We start from the raw sequence: 27,967 nt of genomic DNA on the forward strand, positions 1-27,967 counted from the left end.
TCAAAGGAAAATTCAACAAAAATGAAAATGAAAATTTCAACAAAATTCGAAGAAAATTAAAAGGAAAATTCAAAGAATAATTCGAAACAAAAATAAATTTTTGTGTCCCAACAAAAAAAATTCCAGAGCACTCAATTTCTTGTGTTCCATCTCCCAACTTTTCTTTTTTACTTTTTTATCATCGAGTGCGTGCGTGTAAGAAAAAATAATACTCATATCAAAAAAAAAAAAAAAAAAAAAAAAGTGTGACAATATTTTACTGTGAATTTTTCTTTACCAAAAAAAAAAGAAAAAAAAAAGTGAAAAAAAGTGCTTTCAAGTGACAATTTTTTTTTTACCAACTGGTGTATTTTTCAAAAAAAAGTATTCTCTCTCTCTCTCTCTCTTAACCCGCCCCACCCCGATATCGTCTCGTCACCTCTCTTTTCTCTCGCCCCACCCCAAAAAAATAAAAAGGAAAAAAAAAACTCGATCCGCAACGATCAAAGTCATTGCATTGAAAGCATATGCACAACGAGAGAAAACAAGATATTAAATGGACGGACTAGAAAATTGTGTCTTTGGATAATAAATTACGACGTGAAAATAGAAAATCGAATATTGGAAAATTAAAAAATAAAAAAGTGTTTCGAGAATAGTGGGAAAAATTTCGTAAATAAGGAAAAAAAAAGAAGAGAGAGAAAAAAAAAATTGTCGCGAGGAGGAATTTTCAATCTACTATATATATATATATATATATTTAAAGGAAAGAAGAGAGAACACACATCGAAGGCGACGTAACCGCCTGACTGTGACACGTGAGTATTATTATCAAGTCTCGAAACTTACACGTTCAACTTAGTGACTATAAAAATAGGTTGAGTGAATAAAAAAGAAAGGAAAAAGGAAAAAAGGGGGAGAGAGGGTCAAAAATACACTTTTTTGACCCTCACTTTTTTGGTACTCTGGGTTTTTTTTTTTTTCCGAGTAGAAAATAGAAAAATAATTTTTTCATAGTAGAAACTACAATTTTAATGGAGTAGAAAATATTTTTTCATAGTAGAAAATAAAAGATTTGAATTTTTTTTAAGTTTAAAACCCTTTTTTTCTGAATTAGAATTTACCTATTTTTTTGGAGTAAAAAATACAGTTTAACAGAGTAGAAAATATATATTTAACGGAGCAGAAAATATTTTTTCGGAAAAGAAAATTTTCGAAATTCTTTTTTTTAAAATACTTTTTTCAAACTAGAAAATACCTTTTTTTTGTAATAGAAACTAAATTTTAACGGAGTAGAAAATATTTTTTCATAGTAGAAAATAAGTATTTAACGAAAGTAGAAAATATTTTCTCATAGTAGAAAATAAGTATTTAACGAAAGTAGAAAATATTTTTTTTTTTATTTTAAAATACTTTTTTTTGGATTAGAAAATACCTTTTTTTTCGTAGTAGAAATTAAAGTTTAACGAAGTAGAAAATATATTTAACGAGGTAGAAAATATTTTTTCCGAGTCGAAAATAAAATTTTCGAAATTTTTCTCTTTTGATTTAAAAAAAAATTTTTTTTCCAACTAGAAAATACCTTTTTTATGTTGTAGAAACTAAATTTTAACGAAGTAGAAAATATTTTTTTAAAATAGAAAATAAAATTTTCGAAATTTTTTTTTTTTTTTTTTTTTTCAAAGTGTAAAATAATAATTTTTTGTATAGAAAATATTTTTTTCGTAGTAGAAAAGAAGAATATAAATAGAATAAAATGTAGGAGAGTAGAAAATATTTTTTCGGAGTGGAAAATAATTTTCCGAAGTAGAAATTAATTTTTTTGGAGTAGAAAATATTTTTTCCGAGTAGAAAATTATTTTTTCAAAACAGAAAATATAAACTCTTGGAAAATAAAAAAAACAGAAATTTTATTCAGAGTGGAAAATCTGAGTTTTTTTTCTTGTGTTATTTTAAATTTTGCCGCTTTCAACCCTTGCCAAATGTGCTCCTATTACGTTTCAATCTACTGCGCCATTGAAGAAGTAGGAAAAAGGAAAGAAGTGGGTCAAGAAAAAAAATACTGTGGCTTCGGATTATTTTCTATTTTCGCTTTTTTCGAATCATTTTCTTCTTCATTTTTTTGTTTGTTTTTTTATTTATTTATTTTTTTTTGAAGGAGGGAAAAAATTGCGAACTTTTTTCTTAATCCCTTTTTGATTTCGAATTAAAGAAGAATTTTCTAGTCTAGGGTGGGGGGGGGGGGTAGGAAGGGAGGGGGGTTTTTTCGCGAACGATCGAGAAATTTAGTGATTTTTTTTTTAATAATAATTATAATAATAATAATAATAATTATAAGGGGGAGAAAAAATATAATGAGTTTAAAAATTTTTTTTAAATTTAAAATTGAAAAAAAAAATTTTTTTAAATTAGCAAATAAAAATTTTAAAATTAAATAAAATAAAATATTAAACACAATTAAAAATAGAAAACAAAATAGAAAAAATTAATGAATTATTATAAAAAAAACTAAATAGAAATAAATAGAAAAAAATAAAGAATTAAAAAAAAACAGTAAAATATTAATGAATTAAAAAAAATTAACAATTTAAGGGCATTTGAACCATGATGACGTCACAGATTTAAAACTAATGCTTTGCACAAACTGTGACGTCATCAAGGTTCAAATCCCCTTAATAACTAATAAATAGAAATTAACAAAAAGTCCAAAAAATAAATCAAAGCAACAAAAGATAAAAAAAAGTAAAAAAGGCACAAAGAAGAAATGGAAAATTTATTAATTAATTAATTAATTTATAATTATTTTCGAAATATATAAAAAAAATTTGATAAATAATAAAAGGATGTAAATGGAAAAATACGAAATAGTAAATAAAATTTACGAAAAAGTAAAAAAAGAAAAAGAAAAAAAAGCGAAAAAGTGAAAGAAAATAGGGACAGAAAATAAATTTAATTAAGAATTAAATAAATAAATAAATTCCCTAAATTAATTAAGAAATGGAATAGAATAATTAATTTTAAAAATGTTGGTAGTTAAATTGTAAACACATGAAATTAAATGAAAAAAATATCAAAATGTTAAGTTAATAAAAAAAAAAAAAAAAAAATTAAAGAAAAAAAACTTGAGAGATTAAATAGGATAATTAATTTGAAAAGTTAAATAAAAAATATAAGAAATTTATTTACTTTTTTTGGAGTTATTTAATTATTAATTAAACTATTGTGTGAATAATTAAATAATAATAAATTTATTAAATAAAATAAATAATACGAAAAAATAAACAAAAAAGTGGGTAAAAAAAAAGTTAAATTAAATTAATTAGGAAAAAATTAGAAGCAATAACAAAAATAATTAATTAAACGTTAATTAATTTAATAATAAATTAAAACTTTGTTTTTCGATTATTTTTGTATTTTTAAAAAAAAATTAATTAAATTGATTAAATTAATAAAATAAATGAAATTTATTAAAATTGAATTAAAGAAAAAAATTCCAGGGAAAATATACAAAATAAGAAAAAATGTATAACAGGAAATAACAAAATTGTAAACAGCAAAATTATTTGCCAAAGAAAATAAAACATAAACAAAATATAAAAAAGAATGAAATAGAAAATAAATAAAAGGAAATAGAAAATCAAGAATATTAATTTGAAAATATAAAAAATTAAAATGAAAATTCGAAAAATGAAATTGAAAATTGAAAAAGTTGAATTGAAAATATAAAAAATTAAATAATTGAAAATACGAAAAATGAATTGAAAATTCAAAAAGGAAAATTGAAATTGTGAAAAATATAATTGAAAATACAAAAAATAATATTGGAAATAATGAAAAATAAATTGGAAAATATAAAAAATGAAATTGAAAATCAAAAATTTTAAATTAAAAATCAAAATATTGAAATTGAAAATAAAAAAAATTAAACAATTGAAAATACGAAAAATGAATGAAAATATTAAAAAACTGAATTGAAAATTCAAAATTGAAAATTGAAAATCAAAAAATTGAAATTGAAAATATAAAAATTAAATAATTGAAAATACAAAAAATGAATTGAAAATTAAAAAACTAAATTGAAAATCTAAAAAGAAAAATTGAAATTGCAAAAAATATAATTGAAAACACAAGAAGTAAAATTGAAAATCCAAAAATATAAAAAAAAATTCAAAATCGCGAAATTCATGAAAATTTTCGAGAAAATACAAAGTTCATAAATAAATATGTAAAAAAAAAATTTAGAAGTGATAATAAATGAAAATTCTATAAAAAAATTGAAAGCACAAAAGAAAATATTGAAAATAGAAAATACAGGAAAATTCTATAGAAAATAAAAAATCAAAATGAAAATCAAAAATTCTATAGAGAATAAAACGTACAAAAAAAAATATTAAAAATAGAAAGTTCAAAATGATATTAACTACAAAAAATACAAAAAAATATTGAAAATAGAAAATACACAAAAAATTTATAAAAAATATGAAAAAATTAATTAGAATCGAATATTTGATAGAAAATAAAAAAAATTTGAAAAGGGACTTGAAAATATAAACTACAAAAAAAATATTAAAAATAGAAAATACAAAATAATATTAAAAACAAAATATTGTTTCACAAAATATTGTTAAAAAATACAAAAAATATCAAAAATAGAAAATACAAAAAAAATTACATAGAAAATATACAAAAATTCTATAGAAAATATGAAAGAAAAATTAGAATCGAAAATTCCATAGAAAATAGAAAATACGAAACGAAAATTTGAAAATAGAAACTACAAAAAAAATGTTAAAAATAAAAAGTTCAAAATAATTTTAAAAACAAAGAATACAATTCTAGTCCAAAAAAAAGTATTTCAAACTCAAAAAAAAAATTTTGATGATTTTATTTTCTATTTTGAAAAAATATTTTCTACTTTATTAAAAAGTATTTTCTACCACTAGAAAAGGTGTGTTTTCTACTTCGAAAAATAGTATTCAAAATAATAAGTAACTCGAAAGGGAAAAAAGGAAAAAATTTCGAACAATTTATTTTCTGCTCCGAAAAAATATTTTCTACTCCGTCAGAAAATATTTATTTACGACTACGAAAAAAGGTATTTTCTAGCAAAAAAAAAAAAGTTTTTTTTTAAATCGAAAAACAAAAAATACAAAAAAAATATTGAAAATAGAAAACCTAAATTTTCCTAAATTAGAGGAAATATAAAAAAAAATAATTAGAATCGAAAATTCCATGGAAAATAGAAAATACGAAAAGAAAAAGAAATTTGAAAATAGAGAAACTATAAAAAAATTGAAAATACAAAAAAAAAAAAAAAAAATTGAATGTAAAATTTGAAAATTTGAAAATTCGAAAAAATATGGAAATAGAAGGAAAAAGGAAACGGGACTCGATGCACAAAATTTACAGCGAAAATATACATATTTTTTCTTATCGATAATATAATACATAGCGCGAGGGATACGTGAACCAATTGCCAAGGAACACGTTCATAAAAACGAATTTTCTTTCTTTCTTACAACGTAACAAAGAAAAATTAAAAATCACAAAAAGTCTGAGAAAAGAAAAAATAAATTAAAAACCAATTTCAAGAAAAGTAAAAATGAAGAAAAAAACATTTTTTTTATTGCGATAAGAAAAGGAAAATTATAACCACTCACACACACACACACACACACAAACACTTAACACATGTATCTTCGAAATATACTAGCCTCATTTTTATCTATTCTGTTTTATAATGTGAAGAAGATCGATACGATAACGAAATACAAATTATTTGACCTAGAAACAAAGGAGTAGCTGGCGGAATTCGTGCAATTCTTTTTATATATATTTTTCTATTCTATACGTATATATATATATATATATATATATATATATATATATATTTTGAGTATGTATTATAGTTTTTGAATACGTATAGATACATATATATTATGAAAATTATATAAATTATTGATTTCATCGACGAGAGTCTTGGTATTGTTTGTGTATTACGTAATTCATGGTTAAATTGACCGTTGAAGCCATAAAATATTGTGTCGAGACGAGAAAATTCTTTCGCACTCAATTGACTAATTTTTTTTTTTTTTTTTTTTTTTTTTTTTTCATTTTGCGTCATAAAAAATACAGTTATTTTAACACTTCTCTGCTAAAATTATCTCCTCTCTTACTCTCTTTTGACTTTTTGCTCGCTCTGCTTTAATAAATATAATATATTTCTTCGAATGTAAAAAAAAAAAAAAAAAAAATTGTTTTAAAAAGATAATTTTTTTTCCACAACATTCAAAATAATGTGATTCAATTTCGAACAATAGAAAATTAGGTTATTTTGGTGAAAATAAGAGGAAATTAATAAAAGAATTTTCATAAATGAAAAAAAAAATTTTTTTTTAAAAAGATAATTTTTTTTGCACAACATTTAAAACTGTATTTTTCATGTCGTAAACAACAGAAAATTTGGATTTTTTTTTAAAGAGAAAATAAGGAAATTAATAAAAGAATTTTCATAAATAATACAAAAAAAATTTTTTTTTTGAAAACGCAATAAAAAAATGTTTTTTTTTAATTAACAAACAATTTTTTATATTCAAAATTAGGTCGTTTTGAGAAAAATAAAGAATCTAATAAAAGAATTTTCAAAAAGAAAAAAAAAAGAAAAATGATTAAAAACAAGATAAAAAAAAATTTTTTATTAAATTAACAAACAATTTTTCAAATCCAATTGTTTAATAAGAATAACAATTATCTACAAAAAAATAAAAATCTGTATGTTGACTTTTTTATTACAAAAAAAAAAATCTTGCGAGAAGATAATTTTTTGTCACACAAAATTCAAAAATGTATTTTAATTTCGTAAAGAAGAGAAAATTAGGTCGTTTTGAGAAAAATGAAGAAATTAATAAGAGAATTTTCAAAAATAAAAAAAAATAAATAAAAGAATTTGTTGAAAACGAAATAAAAAAATGAGATTTTTTTTAAAGCCAAAAAAAAATTTAATTAATTAATATTAATAATTAATTAATTTTGAAATATTAGTTAGAAAAATAATAATTATAAGAAAATAAAAAAACTGTATGAATGGTTTTTTTTAATGTAAAATAATTTTAAAAAGCGATTTAAGCCAAGAAGCAAATAATAATTATAAATAATATTAAATAATAATATATAATTAAATAATAATATTTATAATTAAAAATAATTATAAATAAATAAAAATTATTGAGAAAATTAAATTAATTTTCCAAAACAAGATAAAATAAAATTTTTGATTTCAAAAAGCCCGCGTTCAAGTTGATGGACAGAGGGCGCCATTGACTTTCTCGCAAGCGGTAATATTTTACCGTCAAAATTTAGTTATAATACGGAAATTTATTACTTTTTTGTAAAATTGATAGGAAATACAATAAATTGATGGTAAATACTAATAAAAATGATAATAAATAATAATTTATAATAATAATTCCAAAATAACTGGTAAATATACAAAAAAATAAAAACAAAATAATAATTTTTGTTAATAAAATGATTAAAATTGATTAAAAAAAAAAATTTTTAATCAGTAATACAAAAAATAGTGATATTGATAGTAAATATAGCTCATATCAATAAATAATAAATAATAATAACAATTATAATATATAAAGAAATGAAAATAAAAATAAAAATAAAATAATAATAAATAAACAAATGAAAATAAATATATAAATATAAAAATAAAATGATAATAAATAAACAAATAAATAAATAAATAAAAACAAGTTTTTTTTTAAATTTTTTATTTCTTGAAAATTATTTACTTTTACATTTTAACACTAAAAATTCCGTTTTTCCTTATGTTAATAGTAATAAAAAAAAGTTACTCTGTGAATGAAAATATTTATTTTTCATATCTAGACAAAATTTTTTTTTTTTTTTTTTTTTTTTTTTTTTTTTTTTTTTTTGTGAAGAAAATTGAGGTTTTTTTTCCTCTATTGCCACCTGTACAAAGTGAGCAGCATCCAAGATATTAAATAACCGTGTTTGAGGTGCCTTTCTTATTTAACGAAATTATCTAATCAATGTTGTTTCACTTTCACACGAAACTCGTGTCAGTTTACCGAAAGTTCCAATTTTTTGTTTCTAATCTGTTTTTTTTTCGTTTCTTTCTTCGCTTCAGTTGAAACAATGCATTGAAATATTTACGAAAATAATATAAAAAAATTATAATAATAATAAAAAAATAATAATAATAAAATAATAATATAAATAATAATAAAATAATAATATAAATAATAATAATAATAATAATAATAATAATAATAATAATAATAATAATAATAATAATATAATATTTTTTTTTATTTTTTATGTAGAAATAATATTTTTAAATATATACGTATTATTGTAAAACTTCACTTCACTTTAAAAAAAAATTTTAAAAAAATAAAAAAATAAAATAAAATAAAAAAAAAAGTATTATAAATATAAATTGTAGGTACATAATATAATTATTATATTTGAATAATATTTATTATATTTGTTAAATAATAAGAATTGTTTTAAATATAAACAAAATGTACCATTATTATTTTATTATTATTTATTCATTTTCTTTTTTTTTTTTTTTTTTGGAGATTGATAACTTTTTTAAATATTAATTATATAATTTTTTCCAAGTGATATATTCATATAAATAAACAATATTATTTTTATTATTATTATTAATATTTTATTATTATTTTTGTTATTATTAATGTTTTTTTTGTTATTATTGTTATTATTAATATTTTGTTATTATTATTATTATTTTTTTATTATTACTATTGTTATTATTATTAATATTTGGTTATTATTATTATTATTATTATTATTATTATTTTTATTATTATTATTTTTATTATTTTTATTAATATTATTATTAGAGTTGCAAATATTTAAGTATTCCATAATTTACAGATTTGAAAAAATTTTTTTTTCTATTCTTTTTATAAATGCGCTCAACAAGGTCAGAGTGGGAAATAGAAACGTCATTTTTAATTTTCTTGGACATTTAACTTTATAATAACAATGATTTGTCAGAAAAAGGAAGAACCTTGAAACAAATTTTGTAATATACGTATTATTGCAGATAGAAAAACTATTAAATGTATTTCATTTTTTTTTACCAAAAAATCGCAATTTTTAACAAAAAAAAATTTACGGCAATTATATTTTAATTAACTGTATTCCTATTGTTATTTTATTATCATTTTCCTAACTAATATTTTTTATTGCTCTTATTGTTCTTATTAAAAAATTATTATTATTATTATTATTATTATTATTATTATTATTATTATTGTTATTACTATTGTTATTGTTTTTATTATTATTATTATTATTGTTATTACTATTGTTATTGTTTTTATTATTTTTATTATTATTGTTTTTATTATTGTTATTATTATTGTTATAATTATTATTTTTAGCATTTTCGTTTTTAATAATAATAATAATAATAATAATAATAATAATAATAATAATTATAAATGAAACCAATAATTATTATTTAACAGTAAATTCACTGCCGAGGCAATTTTTTTTTTTTTTTTAAGTACAATTTTATTTTTTATTAATATTATTATTTAAACAATTGATATTCCATAAAAATGTAGCTATCGCATTTTAGACAGAATAACACAATGCGAATAAGAAATCAAATTTAGGGGAGAGTCTCCAGTTGTGAGACGGGTTTTATTTTTGACCCGTAAATTGTAAACGGGTAAACGAAATTGTAAATAAAATAAACCGTTCGTAAGGTAACAGAAATACGCAACTTTTATTAAAAGAAAGTATAGTGTTTCGATGAACTCAAAAAATTTTACGATACATTTTCCGAGCACATCACTTTTTTCAAAAAAAAAAAAATGTCTCCAGTTGTGAGACACTCATTAAAAATTGATAAAATTGAATAAGTTTGACATAAAACGTTATGTGTAGTAGAAATAATTAAATATATTAATAATATATATTATTATATACTAAATAATAATATTTATTCGCCAAAATATGACTATCAAATAAACACAATTTAATAGCTTCAACAAGAGCATTCAAATTGATTTCTTCTGAATCAATTGCCTTTTTTCCACTTGACATGCCCAAAAATACTAGAAAAAAAAATCAAAACAACATTTAAATAGTATGCCTGCAAAGTCGTATTTTTTATGCTGCCCAGATGGGTGTTGACACCGTCTCACAACTGGTGATATGCTGTGTCTCACACCCAGAAATTGGCGCTATTTTGAAAAAGGAAAATTAAATTATTTTCAACCGTAGATTGGCACAATGCAATATTGCATCACAAAATATAAGGAAAACACTAAAAGAAAATGCATTACATTTACCTTTTCCAATTAATTAACTTGGAAAAAAAGTACTTTGCATTTTTTGAAAAAACGCTTTTTAGTCGATTATCTCACACAGTGTTGGTATTTAACAAAAACAGTTTGTATATCCGCTTCGGCGTAAACGAAAAAGTTGGCTCATATAAAAAGAAATGTTTTTATATAAACCAATCGGCTTTTTAATATTGCATGTTAAAAAAAATTGACTGTCTCACAACTGGAGGTGTCTCACAACTGGAGACTCTCCCCTACTAAAAAAAAAGTTTTAATAATTTTATTTTGTTATAAACAATGTATAGAATGAATTTTGTTTTGAATAAGCGGAAATTTAAAAAAAAAGTGTTTGTTTTCTTCGAAAAGAAGAAAATTTGAATTATTTTGAAAATTTTTTTTTCAAAGAATTTACTTTATACAAGGTTAATAGTCACTTTTATAAATCACATTAAATTCAAATATTGTCTTCATTGTAATTTAACGATGAACCATTTAAAAATTAATTTTTGTCTTTTACACTGTTTTAATTCTTCAAACAAAATTCTTATCTTAATGTTCTTTCTGTTATTTCCATTCTGTAATTTATATTTTATAGATACAGATTTATAAAAATTTTAAATATAAAAAAAAATAAAAAAAAAATAAAATGGAAAAAAATAAAAAAAATATTATTGAACAATATTTGCACATTTGTACAAAAAAAGCAAGACAAGTTTATATTGAAAATAGATAAATAATTAAATGATAAAAATTTTGAAAAATTAAAAACAAAAAAATGTATAATATAAATATTACTGACAAAAGAACAATTTAAAAAAAAATTGTTTTTTATTTTATTTACAAAAATATTTATACGTTTGTAGGCAAAGGCAAATAAAGTTTATATTGAAAATAGTTAAATGAATAAAGAATAAAATTAAAAAATTAAGAAATGATATAATAAAATAAAAATTAAAAAAATTTTTAAATTGAAAAAATAAAATCAAAAAATGAAATAAATAAATGGCAAAATAAAGAAATTAATAAAAGAAAAAAAATAGTAAAATAAAGAAATAAATAAAATAAAGAAATAAATAAAATAAAGAAATTAATAAAATAAGGAAATAGAGAAAATAAAGAAAATAAAGAAAATAGAGAAAATAAAGAAAATAGAGAAAATAAAGAAAACAAAGAAAATAGAGAAAATAAAGAAAATAGAGAAAATAACGAAAATAGAGAAAATAAAGAAAACAAAGAATATAAAGAAAATAAAGAAAATAAAGAAAATAAAGAAAATAAAGAAAATAAAGAAAACAGAGAAAATAAAGAAAATAACGAAAATAAAGAAAACAAAGAAAATAAAGAAATAAAAAAATAAAGACAAAAGAAAAAAGTGGTGTATAATTTATGAAAATAACAATTTTCACTTGGCGATAAAAAAAGGAAATTTCTAATTGATCGTTTATTTCTGAAAATTAGTCATAGCAATGGATGGAGATCTAATTTTAAACCAAACGATTTTACTTGGATTCAAGTTGCGTAGGTCGACATACAGGTCACGGGGGCTTCTTATAAATAATGTCTAGAAATGTCTTCTTGCCGAAAATTTTTTTCGCAAAATACTTGAAAACAAGAAATTCTCGCGTTTTTTCGTTATTTTCGTTTTTAGAATAAAATCCGTATTCGAATTCAAAATGAAAACTTCTCCTTTGATTATTTTTTTTTTTGTAGATACAAAACAATTTATTTAATTTGCCAAAGAATTTTTTGTATTATTTATTCGAAAAAAATACTAATTTCTTTATTTTATTTTTTTATTTATTTTCAATTTTACAAAAATTAATTTAAATAAATTTTACAAAAAGAAAAAGAAATATTTTTCTTTATAGGAAAAAAATCTGTTCGATTAAAAAGAAAAATTTATTTTCTATCATTTTGCTTTAAATGTCGAAAAACAAATAATTTCTTTATTGCCAACGAAACTATTTTTTTTTTTTTTTTTTATTAAAAAGCAAAATTTATTCGCCAGCATTTTTTTTTTATGTCAAAACAAATATTTTATTTATTGCCAACAAAAAACTATTTTTGTATTATTTATTCGAAAAAAATATTTTTATTTATTTATTTATAAACGTGGTTTTTATTTTTATTTTTTTTTTAATAATAAGAAAAAGTAAAAAAAAAAAATAACTGTCGAGAAAGAAAATATTAAATAATGAAAATTAAGGAAATAGTAAAAAAAGAAATAATGAAAATTAAAGAAAAAGTAAAAATAAAGAAATAATAAAAATTAAAGAAAATAGAAAAATAAAGAAATAGTAAAAGTAAAAAAATAGCAAAAAAACAACAAAAAAAAAATAGTAAGAATAAAAAAATAATAAAAATAAAAAAATAGTAAAAATATGGAAATAATAAAAACCAAAAAAGAAATAGTAAGAATAAAGAAATAATAAAAATAAAAAAATTGTAAAAATAGAGAAAGAAATAATGAAAATTAAAGAAAAAGTAAAAATAAAGAAATAATCAAAATTAAAGAAAATCGAAAAATAACAAAATAGTAAAAAACAAAAAATTTGTAAGAATAGAGAAATAACGAAAATACTGAAAAAGTAAAAATAGAAAAATAACGAAAACACAGAAATAGTAAAAATAGGGGAATAATAAAAACCAAAAAAAAAAAATAGTAAGAATAAAGAAATAATAAAAATAAAAAATAGTAAAAATATGGAAATAATAAAAACCAAAAAAGAAATAGTAAGAATAAAGAAATAATAAAAATAAAGAAATTGTAAAAATAGAGAAAGAAATAATCAAAATTAAAAAAAATAGAAAAATAACAAAATAGTAAAAAACAAAAAATTAGTAAGAATAGAGAAATAACGAAAATACTGAAAAAGTAAAAATAGAAAAATAACGAAAACACTGAAATAGTAAAAATAGAGAAATAATAAAAAAAAACCCAAAAAATGGTAAGAATAAAGAAATAATAAAAATAAAAAAATAGTAAAAATATGGAAATAATAAAAACCAAAAAATTAGTAAGAATAGAAAAATAACGAAAACACAAAAATTGCAAGAATAAAGAAATAATAAAAATAATTAAATAGCGTAATTACAGAAATAATAAAAAATAAAAAAAAATAAATTAATATAAAAAATAAAATAATTAAATAGAAATAAAGAAATAATGAAGAAAAACGAAAGACCCACAAAAATACACACACCGACGTGACAACTAAAAAAAAATTCCAAAAATAAACGAGATTTTATAAAAGAGAAACAAGAAAACAAGACACATTTTCATTATTTAATAGATCTGACCTTATTATTAAATATAATGCGGGAGGAAAATTTTCTTATTAATAAACATGTACACACGTATATAGTATATAGGTATATTGTACTCCTTAACCCATTTTCTAATTAAATTAGGCTACATAGTTAATATGTTGTGAGTAATTTCGTAATAATAATAATAATAATAATAATAATAATAATAATAATAATAAAAAGAAGAGCAAAATAAAAATAAAAAAAAATAAAAAAAATAGTACTACACGTATATATATATATACATGCACACGTGGTACATCCATATACTTGACTTGTTATCTGGAGCAGAGTTGTCTCCACTGAGGTTGCGCTGTATTGATCTGACACGTTTTCTGGTTCTATGTTAAAATCAAACTGCTGGAACCTAACAACACACAAACCCAACTATACAATACAGTTCATGACACAAAACACATCAAGAAAAATAAAAAAAAAAAGAAGCAAAAACAAAAAAGAGAAAGAAAAATTATGTGAATTATATGCAAAATGTTTAAAGAATTTTAATATAGTTTCATTCTCCCCCCCCTCTCCCTTTATTTCTCTATAAAAAGAAATAATGAAATACTAAAAAAAAATAAATTCCAAAAAGAGAGAATGAACACTCCCCTCCCTTTTTTTATTTAAACAGAAAGAATAAAATACTCAAAAAAGAAAGAATTAACCTCCCCCCTCTCCTTTTTACTGTCAATAAACAAAAAGAATAAATATAACTACAGAAAAAATATTTAAAAATATATACTCCAAAAAGAGAGAATGAACACCCCTTCCCCTCTCTTACTTTTTATTAAAACAGAAAGAATACAATATACTAGAGAAAAATACTCAAAAAAGAGAGAATGAACCCGCCCCTCTCTTATTTTCTTGAAACAAAAAGAAAATATTACTACAAAAAAATACTAAAAAAAAAAAACTCCAAAAAGAGAGAATGAACCCCCTCCACTCTCTTATTGAACAAAAAGAATAAATAACTAGAAGAAAAAATACTCAAAGAAGAGAGAATGAAACTGTAAAAATAAAAAAATAAAGTTTCATTCTGTTTTTCTTTCTTTTCATTCTTCTTTAAATTCTGTCTTTTTAAAATTGCACTTTGTCATTTTATAGTTTCGTTCTGTCTTTTTACAGCATCATTCTGTCTTTATGGAGTTTCATTCTGTCTTTTTACAGTTTTTTTGTCTTCATGAAGTTTCATTCTGTCTTTTTTAAGTTGAATTTTATCGTTTTACAGTTTCATTCTGTCTTTTTGGAGCAACATTCTGTCTTTATGGAGTTTCATTCTGTCTTTTTTAAGTAGAATTTTATCGTTTTACAGTTTCATTTTGTCTTTTTACAGTTTATTTTTGTCTTCATGGAGTTTCATTCTGTCTTTTTTAAGTTGAATTTTATCGTTTTACAGTTTCATTCTGTCTTTTTGCAGCATCATTCTGTCTTTATTGAGTTTCATTCTGTCTTTTTTGCAGCATCATTCTGTCTTTATGGAGTTTCATACTGTCTTTTTAAAGTTGAATTTTATCATTTTTCAGTTTAATTCTGTCTTTTTGCAGCATCATTCTGTCTTTATGGAGTTTCATTCTGTCTTTTTAAAGTTGAATTTTATCATTTTTCAGTTTCATTCTGTTTTTTTACAGTTTATTTTTGTCTTTATAGAGTTTAATTCTGTCTTTTGAGAGTTTAGTTTGATTATTTTTTCGATTATGTTTCATTATCTCCTCCCTCCTCCTTTCCTCTCTAAGCAAAATGAATGACACTCCAAACAAATGAAATGTAACTCTAAGCAGAGAGAATGAAGATTCATTATGTCTTTTTAGAGTTTCGTTCGATTTTTTAGATTCATTCTGTCTTTGTAGAGTTCCTCTCAATTTTTTTAAGTTTCATTTTGTCCTATTAAAGTTTTATTTTGTTTCTTTTAGAATTTCATTCTGTCTTTTTTTTAGAGAGAGAGAGGAGGTAAGAATGAAAAATACTCCAAAAAGGACAGAATGAAACTCTGTGAAATATAGAAAAAAAAACTCTATAAAGACAGAATGAAACTAGAAAGATAGAGAGAAAATGAAACTTTGAAAAAGACAGAATGATACACTAAAAAAATAGGGTGAAACTCAAAAGATAGAATGACATTCCAAACGAAATGAGAGAATGTAACTCTAGACAGAGAAAATAAGCTTTTCCTGTTTTTTTTAGTTTCATTCTGTCTTTTTAGTATTTTGACCCTACCTTTAGAGACACATTCATTCTGTCTTTTTAAAGTTTCATTCTATCTTTTAAGTTTTTTTCTTTTTTTTTTTGAAAAACAGAAAAAAATGATAATAAAATTACAGAATGAAACAATAAAATGAGATAATGAATGACTAAAAGAAGAAAATGAATGTTGAGGAAAAAACAAAATGAAAATTTTATTTCATCTTTCTTCTTTATAAATGTCTAAAAAGAAGAAATAAAATTCTATATTTGAGAGAATGAAAGTAAAAAATGAAACTCCAAAAATATATATTGAACTGACATTCTGTCTTTTTAGAGTTTTCATATGTCTCTTTCTCTCTTATCATTTTCAACCAAAATGTGAGAATGAAACTCTTAAGGAGAGAATGACTGTGTGTAAGAAAAGAGAGAATGATTGTGCAAAAAGAGAGAATAAATCCATGAAGTGAGTAAATGATACTCTAAGAAGGGGTAAAGTAACTGAAAAGAGAGAATGAATGTCTAAAAAGACAGAATGAAACTAGAAAAGAGGGACTATAATTAAAAAGACAGAATGGAAGTTTAAAAAGAGAGAATGAAATTTTAAAAAGACAGAATGAAAGTTTGAAAAGGGAAAACGAAAAGTCTGCAAAGACAGAATGAATCTATAAAGAGAGAATGAAACTAGAAAAGAGAAAATGAAACTAAAAAGAGAAAATGAAACTAAAAAGAGAGAATGAAAGCTGTAAAGGAGGAATGAAACCTGCAAAAAGATAATGAAATAAAAAAGACAGAAAATGACACTATTAAAAGAGAAAATGAAAGTTTAAAGAGGGAGAGAGAGAGAGAGAGAATGTAAATATTATTTTAGAGAAAATGAAACTTGAAAAGAGACAATGAAAGCTCAAAGGAGAGAATGAAACTAAGAAGACAGAGAATTCCGCTATAAAAAAAAAGAATGAAACTCTAAAAAGTAAGAATGTAACTCCAGAAAGAGAGAATTAAACCTCATAAGAGAGAAAATGAACACTGTAACAAGAGAGAATGAAAAAATAAAAAAATTAGAATGTAGTTAAATAGAGATAATGAAAAAAGAGAGAATGAAAGAATAAAAAGAAAATGAAAAAAGAGAGAATGAGAGAATAAAAAGAGAGATTAAAAAAACAGGATGAGAGAATAAAGAGAGAGAATGAAAGGATATAAAGAGAGAATGAACTTCAAATAAAAAAAAATGAAAGAAGCTTATTAAAAGAATAACATGTTTATGGTTCCAACGGATTGGACTCTTGCAAAAATCTGTATCTATTTGTGCCAAAGACAAAACCGATTAAAAATAAAACCCGGAGAAGAGAGAGAGAGAGAGAGTTATATGAACTTGTGAGTGTAATGGCGCAACTGATGATGATGATGATGATGACTAAATTTTGGATCTCAGCCAAGAAGGGGGCAAAAAAAGAAAAATTCCTTCGCCATGAAACGAAGGTTTAAAAAATAATTTTTTTCACCTCACGAGCCAATGATATTTACATTATTCCTTAATCGGCAATTGACCCAAATTACGCAGACAGGAAGTCAACATCTTGCTGCAATTCTCACAAATAAGCTTATTGTCAGATTACTGCAAGCTTACCAGGCAATGTTACTGCAAGCTTTAGCTTGCAGAAAGTTTACTGCAAGCTTTACAACAATATTGCTGCAAAATTTGGCTTTAAGTGTAAATTTTTCTGCAATATTAAAAGAAATGTTTGCTGCAAGCTTACAGGGTAAAAGATAGAAAAGCTTTCTCAAAGTTTGATGAAAGCTTTCTAGTAAATACTGCTGCAAGCTTTCTAAAAAATGTTGCTGCAAGCTTATGTTTACTGGAAGCTTTCTAGAAATTTTGCTGCAAGCTTACCTTACAATATTGCTGCATGCTGTAGCTTCTGAAAAGCTCACTGAAAGATTACCAGGCAATATTGCTGCAAGCTTTAAGTTTGCAGAAAGTTTACTGCAAGCTTGCACATACAAAGAGGAAGAGGGGATATAAAGAACTAATTAAAACCCAAAAGCAAAATTAAATTAAATCAAACAGAATTTTTAGAAAAAGAAAATAAGAAAAATATTTGTTGTTATTAAAAATTGTCACCTAATTAATTGTGCCTTTTTTTCCTTCTGTTACAGATTTTTTTGATCAACAACCTTGACAACCATTTCATCACTCTCAAAGCCCAAAATGCACATTGAAGTGCAAGTGGCTCTAAATTTTGTGATATCATATCTCTACAATAAACTTCCAAGACGTCGGGTGAATATATTCGGTGAGGAATTGGAGAAGGCATTGAAGGACAAATTCAAGGGCCACTGGTATCCGGAGAAGCCGTTCAAGGGCTCGGCGTTCAGATGCCTCAAGACTGGCGACCCCATAGACAGAGTGCTGGAGCGCGCGGCCAAGGAGAGTGGCGTGCCCATTCAGGACATACTCGAGAACTTGCCCGCCGAGCTGGCCGTGTGGGTCGATCCCGGCGAGGTGAGCTATCGCATCGGCGAGACGAGTGTCATTAAAATCCTCTACTCGGAGTCGGCCGATTTGCACGAGGACTCGTCGGCGGATCGCGAGGTCACCAAGACATTCAATCCCGAGGCGCAATGCTTCCGGCCAATTGAATCCGTGGGCACGTCGCTCAGTGGGCTGAGTCTGAGTCCAAAGTCGACGTCGCCATTCGCTAATTCACTGGCCAACGGTGGTGGAGGAGGGAATGGAGGGGGGAGCAATGGGAGTACGAGCAGTAATGGGAGCAACGGCTCGAATAGCAATAATCAACAGAATGGTCATGGTTCTGGTTCGTCGTCGGCTCCGTCGCCCACTCCACTGTCGAGTTCCTTTAAGAATTCACCGAGTCCGGGGCCGAGTTTTATACCGAGATCCACTGCTCCGTTGACCTTCACTACCGCCACTTTTGCACAGACGAAGTTCGGTAGCACTAAACTCAAGACGAGCAGCAAGAGGGCTAACAGGTGTGTACTAAGCTTTATGGTTGGAAAAATATGTTGAGATACGAACGGAGGGGAAATTTTTTGGTGCCAATCTGTAATTTCACTCTCACTTCCCATTTGTTTCACTCTCACTCCCCATTCACTTCTTTCCCCTCCTCCACTTCAATCTCACTTCCCATTCACTTCACTCTACCCTTTCACTTCAAGCTCACTTCCTATTCACTTCATTCCACCTCTTCACTTCACTCTCACTTTCTATTCACCTCATTCCCCTCTTCCACTTCACGTTCACTTCCCATTCACTTCATTCCCCCTTCCACATCACGTCCACTTTCCATTCACTTCATTCCCCCTTATACTTCACGTTCACTTCCCATTCACTTCATTGCCCCCTTTCAATTCACGTTTCCCTACCTTTCACTTTATTCCCCCTTCCACTTCACGTTCACTTCCTATTCAGTTCATTCCCCCTTCCACATCACGTTCACTTCCCATTTACTTCATTCCCCCTTTCGATTCACGTTCACTTCCCATTCGCTTCATTCTCCTGTCCACTTCACGTTCACTTCCCATTCACTTCATTGCCCCCTTTCAATTCACGTTTCCCTACCTTTCACTTTATTCACCCTTCCACTTCACGTTCACTTCCCATTCACTTCATTACCCCCTTCCACTTCACGTTCACTTCATTTCCCTCTTCCAATCTATTTCACGTTTCCCTCCCTTTCACTTAAGTCCCCCTTCCACTTTACGTCCACTTCCTATTTAGTTGATTCCCCCTTCCACTTCACGTTCACTTCCCATTCACTTCATTCCCCCTTTTGATTAACGTTTCCCTACCTTTCACTTCATTACCCCTTCCAATTCACGTTCACTTCCTATTCGCTTCATTCCCCAGTCCACTACACGTTCACTTCCCATTCACTTCATTACACCCTTCCACTTAACGTTCACTTCATTTCCCTCTTCCAATTGATTTCACGTTTCCCTCCCTTTCATTTAATTTCCCTTTCCACTTCACATTCACTTTATTCTACCTTCACTCTTACTGCCTTGACAGTTTATTGTCACTTTACTGAAGGGGTAGTGAAAATAAAGTGAATGAGAAATGAAATAGAATTTGAAGGGGTAGTGAAAGTAAAGCGAATGGGAAGTGAAAGTGAAAAGTATGAGTAAATGGGTAGTGAAAGTGTTTTGTGGAAAGACCATTAAGAATACTCCCGCAGGGTGACTATCTAAATTCATATTGTGGAGATGCCTTTATGGTTACTTTCACTGGGAGACTGCAAAATTAGGATTGTGAAAAGGCCATTAAGGATACTCCCGCTGGGTGACTAGCTAAATTAATATTGTGTAGAAACCTTTATGATTACTTCCGCTAGGTATCTACAAAATTATCATTGTGTAAAGACAATTAAGGATAATACCTTTAGGTGACTAGCTAAATTCGTATTGTGGAAGGACCTTGAAGGTTAATTTCGCCTTGAAGGTGAATAGTTAAATTCGCATTGTGGAAAGACCATTAAGATTGTTTTTCGATGGTTCACTAGATATTCTCCTATTGTGGTAATAGTTATGGTTATTTCTGCTGGGTGACTAGCTGAATTCGCATTGTAGAAAGACCTTTAAAGATACTATCGCTGGGAGATTAGATAAAGTCGTATTGTGGGAAGACCTTTATGGTTTTTTCTCTGGGTGACTAGTTAAATTGGTATTGTGGAAAGACCTTTCAAGATATTACCGCTGGGAGACTAGCTGAATTCGCATTGTAGAAAGACCTTTAAAGATACTATCGCTGGGAGATTAGATAAAGTCGTATTGTGGGAAGACCTTTATGGTTTTTTCTCTGGGTGACTAGTTAAATTGGTATTGTGGAAAGACCTTTCAAGATATTACCGCTGGGAGACTAGATAAATTCGTATTGTGGAAAGACCTTAAAAGATATTATCGCTGGGAGACTAGATAAATTCGTATTGTGGAAAGACCTTAAAACTTGTTTATGATGGGTGGCCAGCTATTTTCACATTGTGAATGGGGCTTAAGAGAAAAGTAAATAGGGAGTAAAAATGAAGTGAAGGGGAAGTAAGAGTGAAGTGAGAGAAGCATAAGGGGAAGTGAAAATGAAGTGAATGGGAAATAAAAATAAATTGGAAGGGGGAGTGGAAGTAAAGTGAATGGGAAGTGAGAGTGAATGGATAGTGGGAGTGAATTGTAAGGAAAGTGAATAGGAAGTGAGATTGAAGTGTAGAGGAAGTGAAAGTACAGTAGAAATAAATGGAAATTACAGAATCGCACTCCTTGTAAATTTGCAGTAATATTTCGGTAACATTTCTTCAAAATAACGAGGGAACCAAAACCGTCGGTAAGGTAGATTTCCCCACAAAATTACCACGTGAATGTCTTCCTTACCGACAATCGTTAATGTCGATAATACAGAGCCCTTTTTTCCGTCTCCTACAATTATAAGAAGAAAACATTTCTCAATACTAACAATTCTTTTTCCTATTCGCAGAATGTCGCCCACCGAATTCTCCAACTACATAAAGCAACGCGCCATTCAACAGCAGATCCACCATCACCACCATCATCCCCATCAACAGCAGCAGCAACAACAGCAACAACAACCAGGACTCCCAACATCCCAAACATCACCAAGCAGCCGCAGTCTCTCCCCAGGCGTACAAGGACACTCGGACCCAAGTGCATACTTTTTACAACACACACCAACCTACATAAACCCCACACAATTCCCACATCGCAATCTCTTTGATTCATCAGCACACAGTGCGGCCGCCGCAGCAGCCAATGGCGGCTATCTTCCAGCAGATATTTACACAAGCACCAAATTCCCCACATCCTATCTCGATCCAACGATTGGACATCAATTCTACGGTACAATAAACAGTGCAGCAACACAACAGACAAATTTGGCTGTTGGCTCCGGAAATAATGTCACTAGTGGGTCAAATTTAACACAACAACAACAGCAGCAGCAACAACAACAGCAACAACAACAACAACAACAGGATAAAACAACAAATCTAGTCGATGGTCTTAATAATTTTGGCCTTGGTTCGGTAGTCACACCATATCCGGCAAATCAATATCAACATCTTCTTGTGGCCAATTAATACTCCGCAAAACTATCAGTAGCACGAGATGTAAGCAACTCGTTTTACTCGTTTTCGGTGGTCTAATATTACTATCCTCCCACTACCCACCCCCTACCCCTTTTCCCAAGTAAGAGAAAAGCAACCAAAAAATTGTTAATTGAGAGAAAAAAAGTTTATTGTCTATGAAGGAGAGAAAGAGAGGGAATGAGTGTGAGAGTGTGTGTATGGGAGAGAGAGAAAGAGAGACTAATTGAGAGAGTGTGCGAGTGATTGTGTTTTACCTCTTTGTCCAAACAAACTCTACCTAAAAATCCCTTTGACTACCTCGATAAATAGAGACCATAAAAGAGGTCTTCCCTTGTATTCCTAAATGGCCTCGTTTTGCGAAATAACATACAATTGTTCTAAGATCGAAAAATATTGCATTCGACTCTATGGGCGCATTCACTTTTTTGTATATTTAAATCGATTATTTGATTATTTTATGATAGTGAATAGTTGAATTTTTATTGTGGAGAGAGCTTTAGGGTTGATTCCGCTGGGTTCGTGTTGTGGGGAGACCTTTATGGTTTTTTCTCTGGGTTACTAGTTAAATTGGTATTGTGGAGAGACCTTTAAGGTTAGTTTCGCTGGGTGACTAGATAAATTCCCTTTGTGGAGAGACCATTAAGGATACTACCGCTGGGTGACTAGCTAAATTCGTATTGTAGAATAACCGTTAAGGTTGTGTTTCGATGGTTGACTAGCTAGTTTCCTATTGTGGAGGTACCTTTATGATTAATTCCGCTGGGTGACTAGCAAACATTGTCATTGTGGAAAGACCATTAAGGATACTTCTCTAGGTGACTAGCTAAATTCCTTTGTGGAAAGACCATTAAGGAAACAACCCCTGGGTGACTAGCTAAATTCGCATTGTAGAATAACCGCTAAAGTTGTTTCTCAATGGTTCACTAGCTATTTTTCTATTCTGGGGATACCTTTATGGTCATTTCTGCTGGATTACTAGCATAATTCGCATTGTAGAACGACCATTAAGGATACTCCCGCTGGGTGACTAGCTAATTTTATATTGTTGAGATACCTTTACGGTTACTTCCGCTGGGTGACTAGAAAAATTTGTGTTGTGCGGAGATCCTTAAGGTTTTCTTACTGGGTGACTAGTTAAATTGGTATTGTGGAGAGACCTTGAAGGTTAATTTGCTGGGTGAATAGCTAAATTCTCATTGTAGAAAGACTATGAATGTTTTTTTCGATGGTTGACTAGCTAATTCTCCTATTGTGGTAATAATCTTTATGGTTATTTCTTCTGGGTGACTAACTAAATTCGCATTGTCGAAAGACCTTTAAGGTTACTAGCGCTGGGAGACTAGATAAATTTGTATTGTGGAAAGACCTTGAAAGTTGTTCCTGATGGGTGGCTAGCTATTTTCACATTGTGGAAATACCTTTAAGGCTACAATCGCTGTGTGATTACCTATATTTCCATTGTGGAAGTACCTTTATGGTTATTTTCTCTAGGTGACAAGCTAAAACGCATTGTGAAGAAACCTTTAAGGTTATTAACACTAAGTAACTAGCTAAATTCTTATTGTGGAGTGGCCTTTTATGATACTTCCGCTGAGTAACGATTTGATTTTATATTGTGGGGAAACCTTTAAGTTCAAAATTTTACACTTGTAAAAAAATAGAAATTTCGAATAAAAAGTCGCTTTTCAGAAGTTACTTTTCTTAAGTTCGTCTTGTAAAAAGACCTTTAAGGCCCAATACGCAAGGCAACATCCCAAATGCGACAGTAAATGCTTCATTTTTTCCACCTACCCAACCTTGCTAGAAGCAATTTTCTTAAATTTCGTCATTCAATTTTCGGGATTTGGCAAAAATGTCAAAAAACAATTCTTTCAGCAATGTTAGGTAGTTGACAAGAAAGTTGAGAATTTCCTTCAACAAGGTTGGGTAGTTGATAAAAAAAATTAAGAATTTTATTCAGCAAGGTTAAGAAGTTGACAAAAAGGTTGAGAATTTCGTTCAGCAAAGTTGGAAAGTTGACAAAAAAGTTAAAAAAAATTTCAATCAGCAGGGTTAGGAAGTTACGCTAGGAAAGTTTAGAGTTATCTTCAGCAGGGTTGGGTAGTAAAGAACAAAAATTGAGAATTTCGTTCAGCAGGGATGGAAAGTTGAAAAAAAAGTTAGAAAAATTTGAACAGCAGGGTTGGGTAGTTAAGAAGAAAAATTGAGATTTTCGTTTAGCAAGGTTGGGAAGTTAACAGAAAGAATTAAGAATTTCAAGGTTGGAAAGTTTGACAAAAAAGTTAGAATATCTTTAAGCAGGGTTGGGTAGTTAACAAAAAAAGTTAAGAATTTCGTCCAGCAGGGTTGGATAGTTAACAAGAAAATTGAGAGGGTTGAGAAGTTAACAAGAAAGTTGAGAATATCCTTCAGCAGGGCTGGGAATTTAATTTAAAAAATTGAGAATTTCGTTCAGCAGAGATGGAAAGTTGAAAATGATGGTAGAAAATTTTAATCAGCAAGGTTGGGAAGTTGGAAATATCTTTCAGCAGGGTTGGGTAGTTAATAAAAAAAGTTGAGAATTTCGATCAGCAAGGTCGGGAAGTTGCCAGGAAAGTTGAGAATATTCTTCAGCAGGGATGGGTAGGTAATAAAAAGTTAGAAAATTTTGAACAGCAGGACTGGGAATTTGCTAGGAAAGTTGGGAATATATTCCAGCAGGGTTGGGTAGTTAACAAAAAAAGTTGAGATTTTCTATCGGCAGGGTTGGGTAGTTAAAAAAAGGTAAAAATTTCTATTAGCAAGGTTGGGAAGTTTGCCAGAAAAGTTGAGAATATGCTTCAGCAGGGTTGGGTAGTTGAAAAGAAAAATTGAAAATTTGGTTCAGCAGGGGTGGGTAATTAAAAAATGTTGAGAATTTCGTCCAGCAAGGTTGGGAAGGTGACGAAAATTGAAATTTTCGTTCGGCAGGGTTGGGCAGCTAACAAAATGGTTTAAACTTTCGTTCTGCAGGGATGGGTAGTTAAAATATGTCAACCCTGCATTTTCTGCCTAAGGCTGCGTTCACAATGGAACTTTTTAGTTTCGACAGTCACAATAACATAATTTTGAACTTAATCCACAGAATTCATTGGAAAAAAACTAAAAATTTTCATTGTAGACCAGACACAAGGAAAAAGAAAGAAAACCAAACCATAAAATCGATATTAATTATTGTACATTTGTAAATATTGCCTCCTTTTTTATTTTTGTGATAAAAAGAAAATCTTTTCCTAATTTTAATACCAAATAGTAAATTAATTTTAATTTTTCAAGAGAGAGAGGGGGGAAATTAAATTACAAAAAAAAAAAAAGTGAATGAACCGCTCACATAGTCGATGAAAAATAATAAGCGAAGCCACGCACGTTATCGCATCGTCGATTCCTTTTTTCTCGAGTCGACGACTCAACGATCTCAGTTTTGGAAGAGAATTGATACCGAGTGTTATATATATATATATAAATAAAAAAAAGCATGTATATATATACCAAAAAAAAAAAAAAAAATAAGTATGTTAAACGAATGCAAAAAAGACGCGTGGTGCTCCCATTAAGCGAGTGCCCCCCGCGAAAAAAAAACAAAAAACCATCTGTCTGTATTTAAATAAGAGAGAAAAATAAAAAAAAAAAAACTCCTTCGACTATTTGCGGGCAAAAAAAATACTTCGTGGCGTTTATTTAATACAAATGGTTGGTGAGAAGATGGTTACGCGATGATGCATGGTACTTATAATCGACACTCTAGATGTATACGGTAAAAATTAAAAAAAAAAAAAAAAAAAAAAAATTGTCGAAACTCTGTCTCCATGCGCTCTGATGCGGACCAAGCGCCAAAAAATAAAAAACGCCAACCTTTGGAAACAGCGACACAGATAAAAAAAATTACCAACGTGTAATAATAATTTATTTTTTCACTGGTATAGTCGGAAAATAACGATATATCTGTAGAGAGCCTACGTATGATATAATGCAAATGCACTTACTTCGGCGAGTTTTTCCAGAACGGTAGAAACTCAGCTGAATTAAAAATTGTGTTTGGAGAAAAAAAAACCCGAAGATTGACTTGTCGAGTGACGCGCATCAAAAAAAAAAAGGAATCTTCTGTCCTAGATGAAGAAAAAAACTGAAGGTGCAATAGATGTCGCGTCCTGACAATATAAAAAGTGAATTTTCCCCCAATAAGACCATAAAAAAAAGTGCGTAAAAAAAAGTGTAGTTTAATTTAAATAAAAAAAAGAATGTTTGGATGAAAAAAAGACAGACAGGGATTCTCTAAATAATATGCGCAAAATGACTCCGAAATTATAGTCGTTTCGCGTATTTTAAACGCTTAGTTTTGTACCGTTCATAAAACTCGTCTTTGGTACGATTTTACATTTTATTTTTATAATAATGCAGTAGACGTAGAGTGGTGTGTTCGTAGTAACGTAAGTGGCGCTGTTGTACCTTTCCTTTCTTGCGCGCATAGGCGTACCTCAAGCAAGTTACATATAATTTTTGTACGATGATCGCGGAATGTGCAGATCCGATTTAATTAATAAGCCATACAAAAAATGATGAAAAAAAAACAAAACCAAAAAAAAAAAATAATAAAAAAAAAATACATTGTAATTTTTAGAAGTACCATGAAATATGTAAAAGATTATTATTATTATTATTATTATTATTATGATTATTATTTTTTTTTAATAAAACCAAAATCTTTTTTTTTTTCTTTCATATTTATATACATAGAGAAAATTATATCTGGATGTTCATTTCTTTTTCTCAAATAAAAAAACAAAAAATGAATAAATAAATAAAAGGAAAAATAAATACTACTTTTCACTTCGTATTGATATTAAATATTTTATTCTCAATGACAAGAAAAAAATGCAAAAAAAAATGAATAAAAAAAATTAATTAATTAATAAATCTTTTTATCTGGATGACAAAAAAAAAATATTTGAGCAAAGAAAATGATGAGGAAGAAAAAAAATATGAAAAAAAAATAATACAGAGTCAAATTTTATTTCGTTGAATAAATAAATAAGACATGTTAGAACAAAATAGGTTTTTTAATTTCCTTTCACTTTTCCCAAAAATGTTAATATTACGAATTTTTATATTATTGTGACTATTATTAATTTATGATTATTAATAATATTACTATTATTTTTACTATTTTTTTAGTATTTTACTATTTTTCTTTCTATTTTACTCATTTCGTCACTATTTTTACTGTTTTGTTACTATTTTTACTATTTTTACTTTTTTAAACTATTTTTGTTAATATTTTACTACTTTAGTTAGTATTTTTTATTTTTTCAATTATTTTACTATTTTTGTTACTATTTTTACTGTTATTTGCAGTTTTTAACATTTTTTTTACTATTTTTGTCACTATTTTGACTATTTTTTTACCATTTTTAATTTTTTTGATACTATTTTACTATTTTTGTCACTATTTTTACATTGCTTTTTACTATTTTCTTATTTGCTACTATTTTAATATTTTTGCTACTGTTTTTACTATTTTTGTTACTAGTTTAACTTTTTAAAAATATTTTTTTTACTATTTTACTATTTTTGTTACTATTTTTACTATTTTTGTTACTTTTTTTACTTTTTTTGTTACTATTTTTACTTTTTTAAACTATTTTTGTTACTATTTTACTACTTTAGTTACTATTTTTATTAATTATTTTACTATTTTTGTTTTTATTTTTATTATTGTTCGTAGTTTTCACCATTTTTTAACTATTTTACTATTTTTGTTAGTATTTTACTATTTTTGTCACTATTTTAACTATTATTGTTACTATTTTTACTATTTTTGTTAATATTTTTACTGTTATTTGCAGTTTTTAACATATTTTTTTACTATTTCACTAAGTCACTATTTTGACTATTTTTTTACGATTTTTAATTTTTTTGATATTATTTTACTATTTTTGGCACTATTTTTACATTGCTTTTTACTATTTTCTTATTTGCTACTATTTTAATATTTTTTCTACTGTTTTT

The 27,967-nt window shown here is 26.5% G+C and overlaps 1 protein-coding gene across 1 annotated transcript; it reads left to right on the top strand.

Moving 5' to 3' along the window:
- On the top strand, positions 1 to 26,424 carry LOC122512017 (protein Tob1-like). The gene is made up of 3 exons (XM_043627622.1): positions 1 to 797; positions 17,991 to 18,824; positions 21,316 to 26,424. Exons 2-3 carry the CDS (start codon positions 18,043 to 18,045, stop codon positions 21,932 to 21,934), a joined length of 1,401 nt encoding a protein of 466 aa, XP_043483557.1. The 5' UTR covers positions 1 to 797; positions 17,991 to 18,042; the 3' UTR covers positions 21,935 to 26,424.
- Positions 26,425 to 27,967: the final 1,543 nt, after the last annotated feature.

The sequence above is a fragment of the Leptopilina heterotoma genome, unplaced genomic scaffold, assembly GCF_015476425.1.
Source record: "Leptopilina heterotoma isolate Lh14 unplaced genomic scaffold, ASM1547642v1 Lhet_123, whole genome shotgun sequence".
In the NCBI taxonomy this organism is placed as follows: Eukaryota; Metazoa; Arthropoda; class Insecta; order Hymenoptera; family Figitidae; genus Leptopilina; species Leptopilina heterotoma.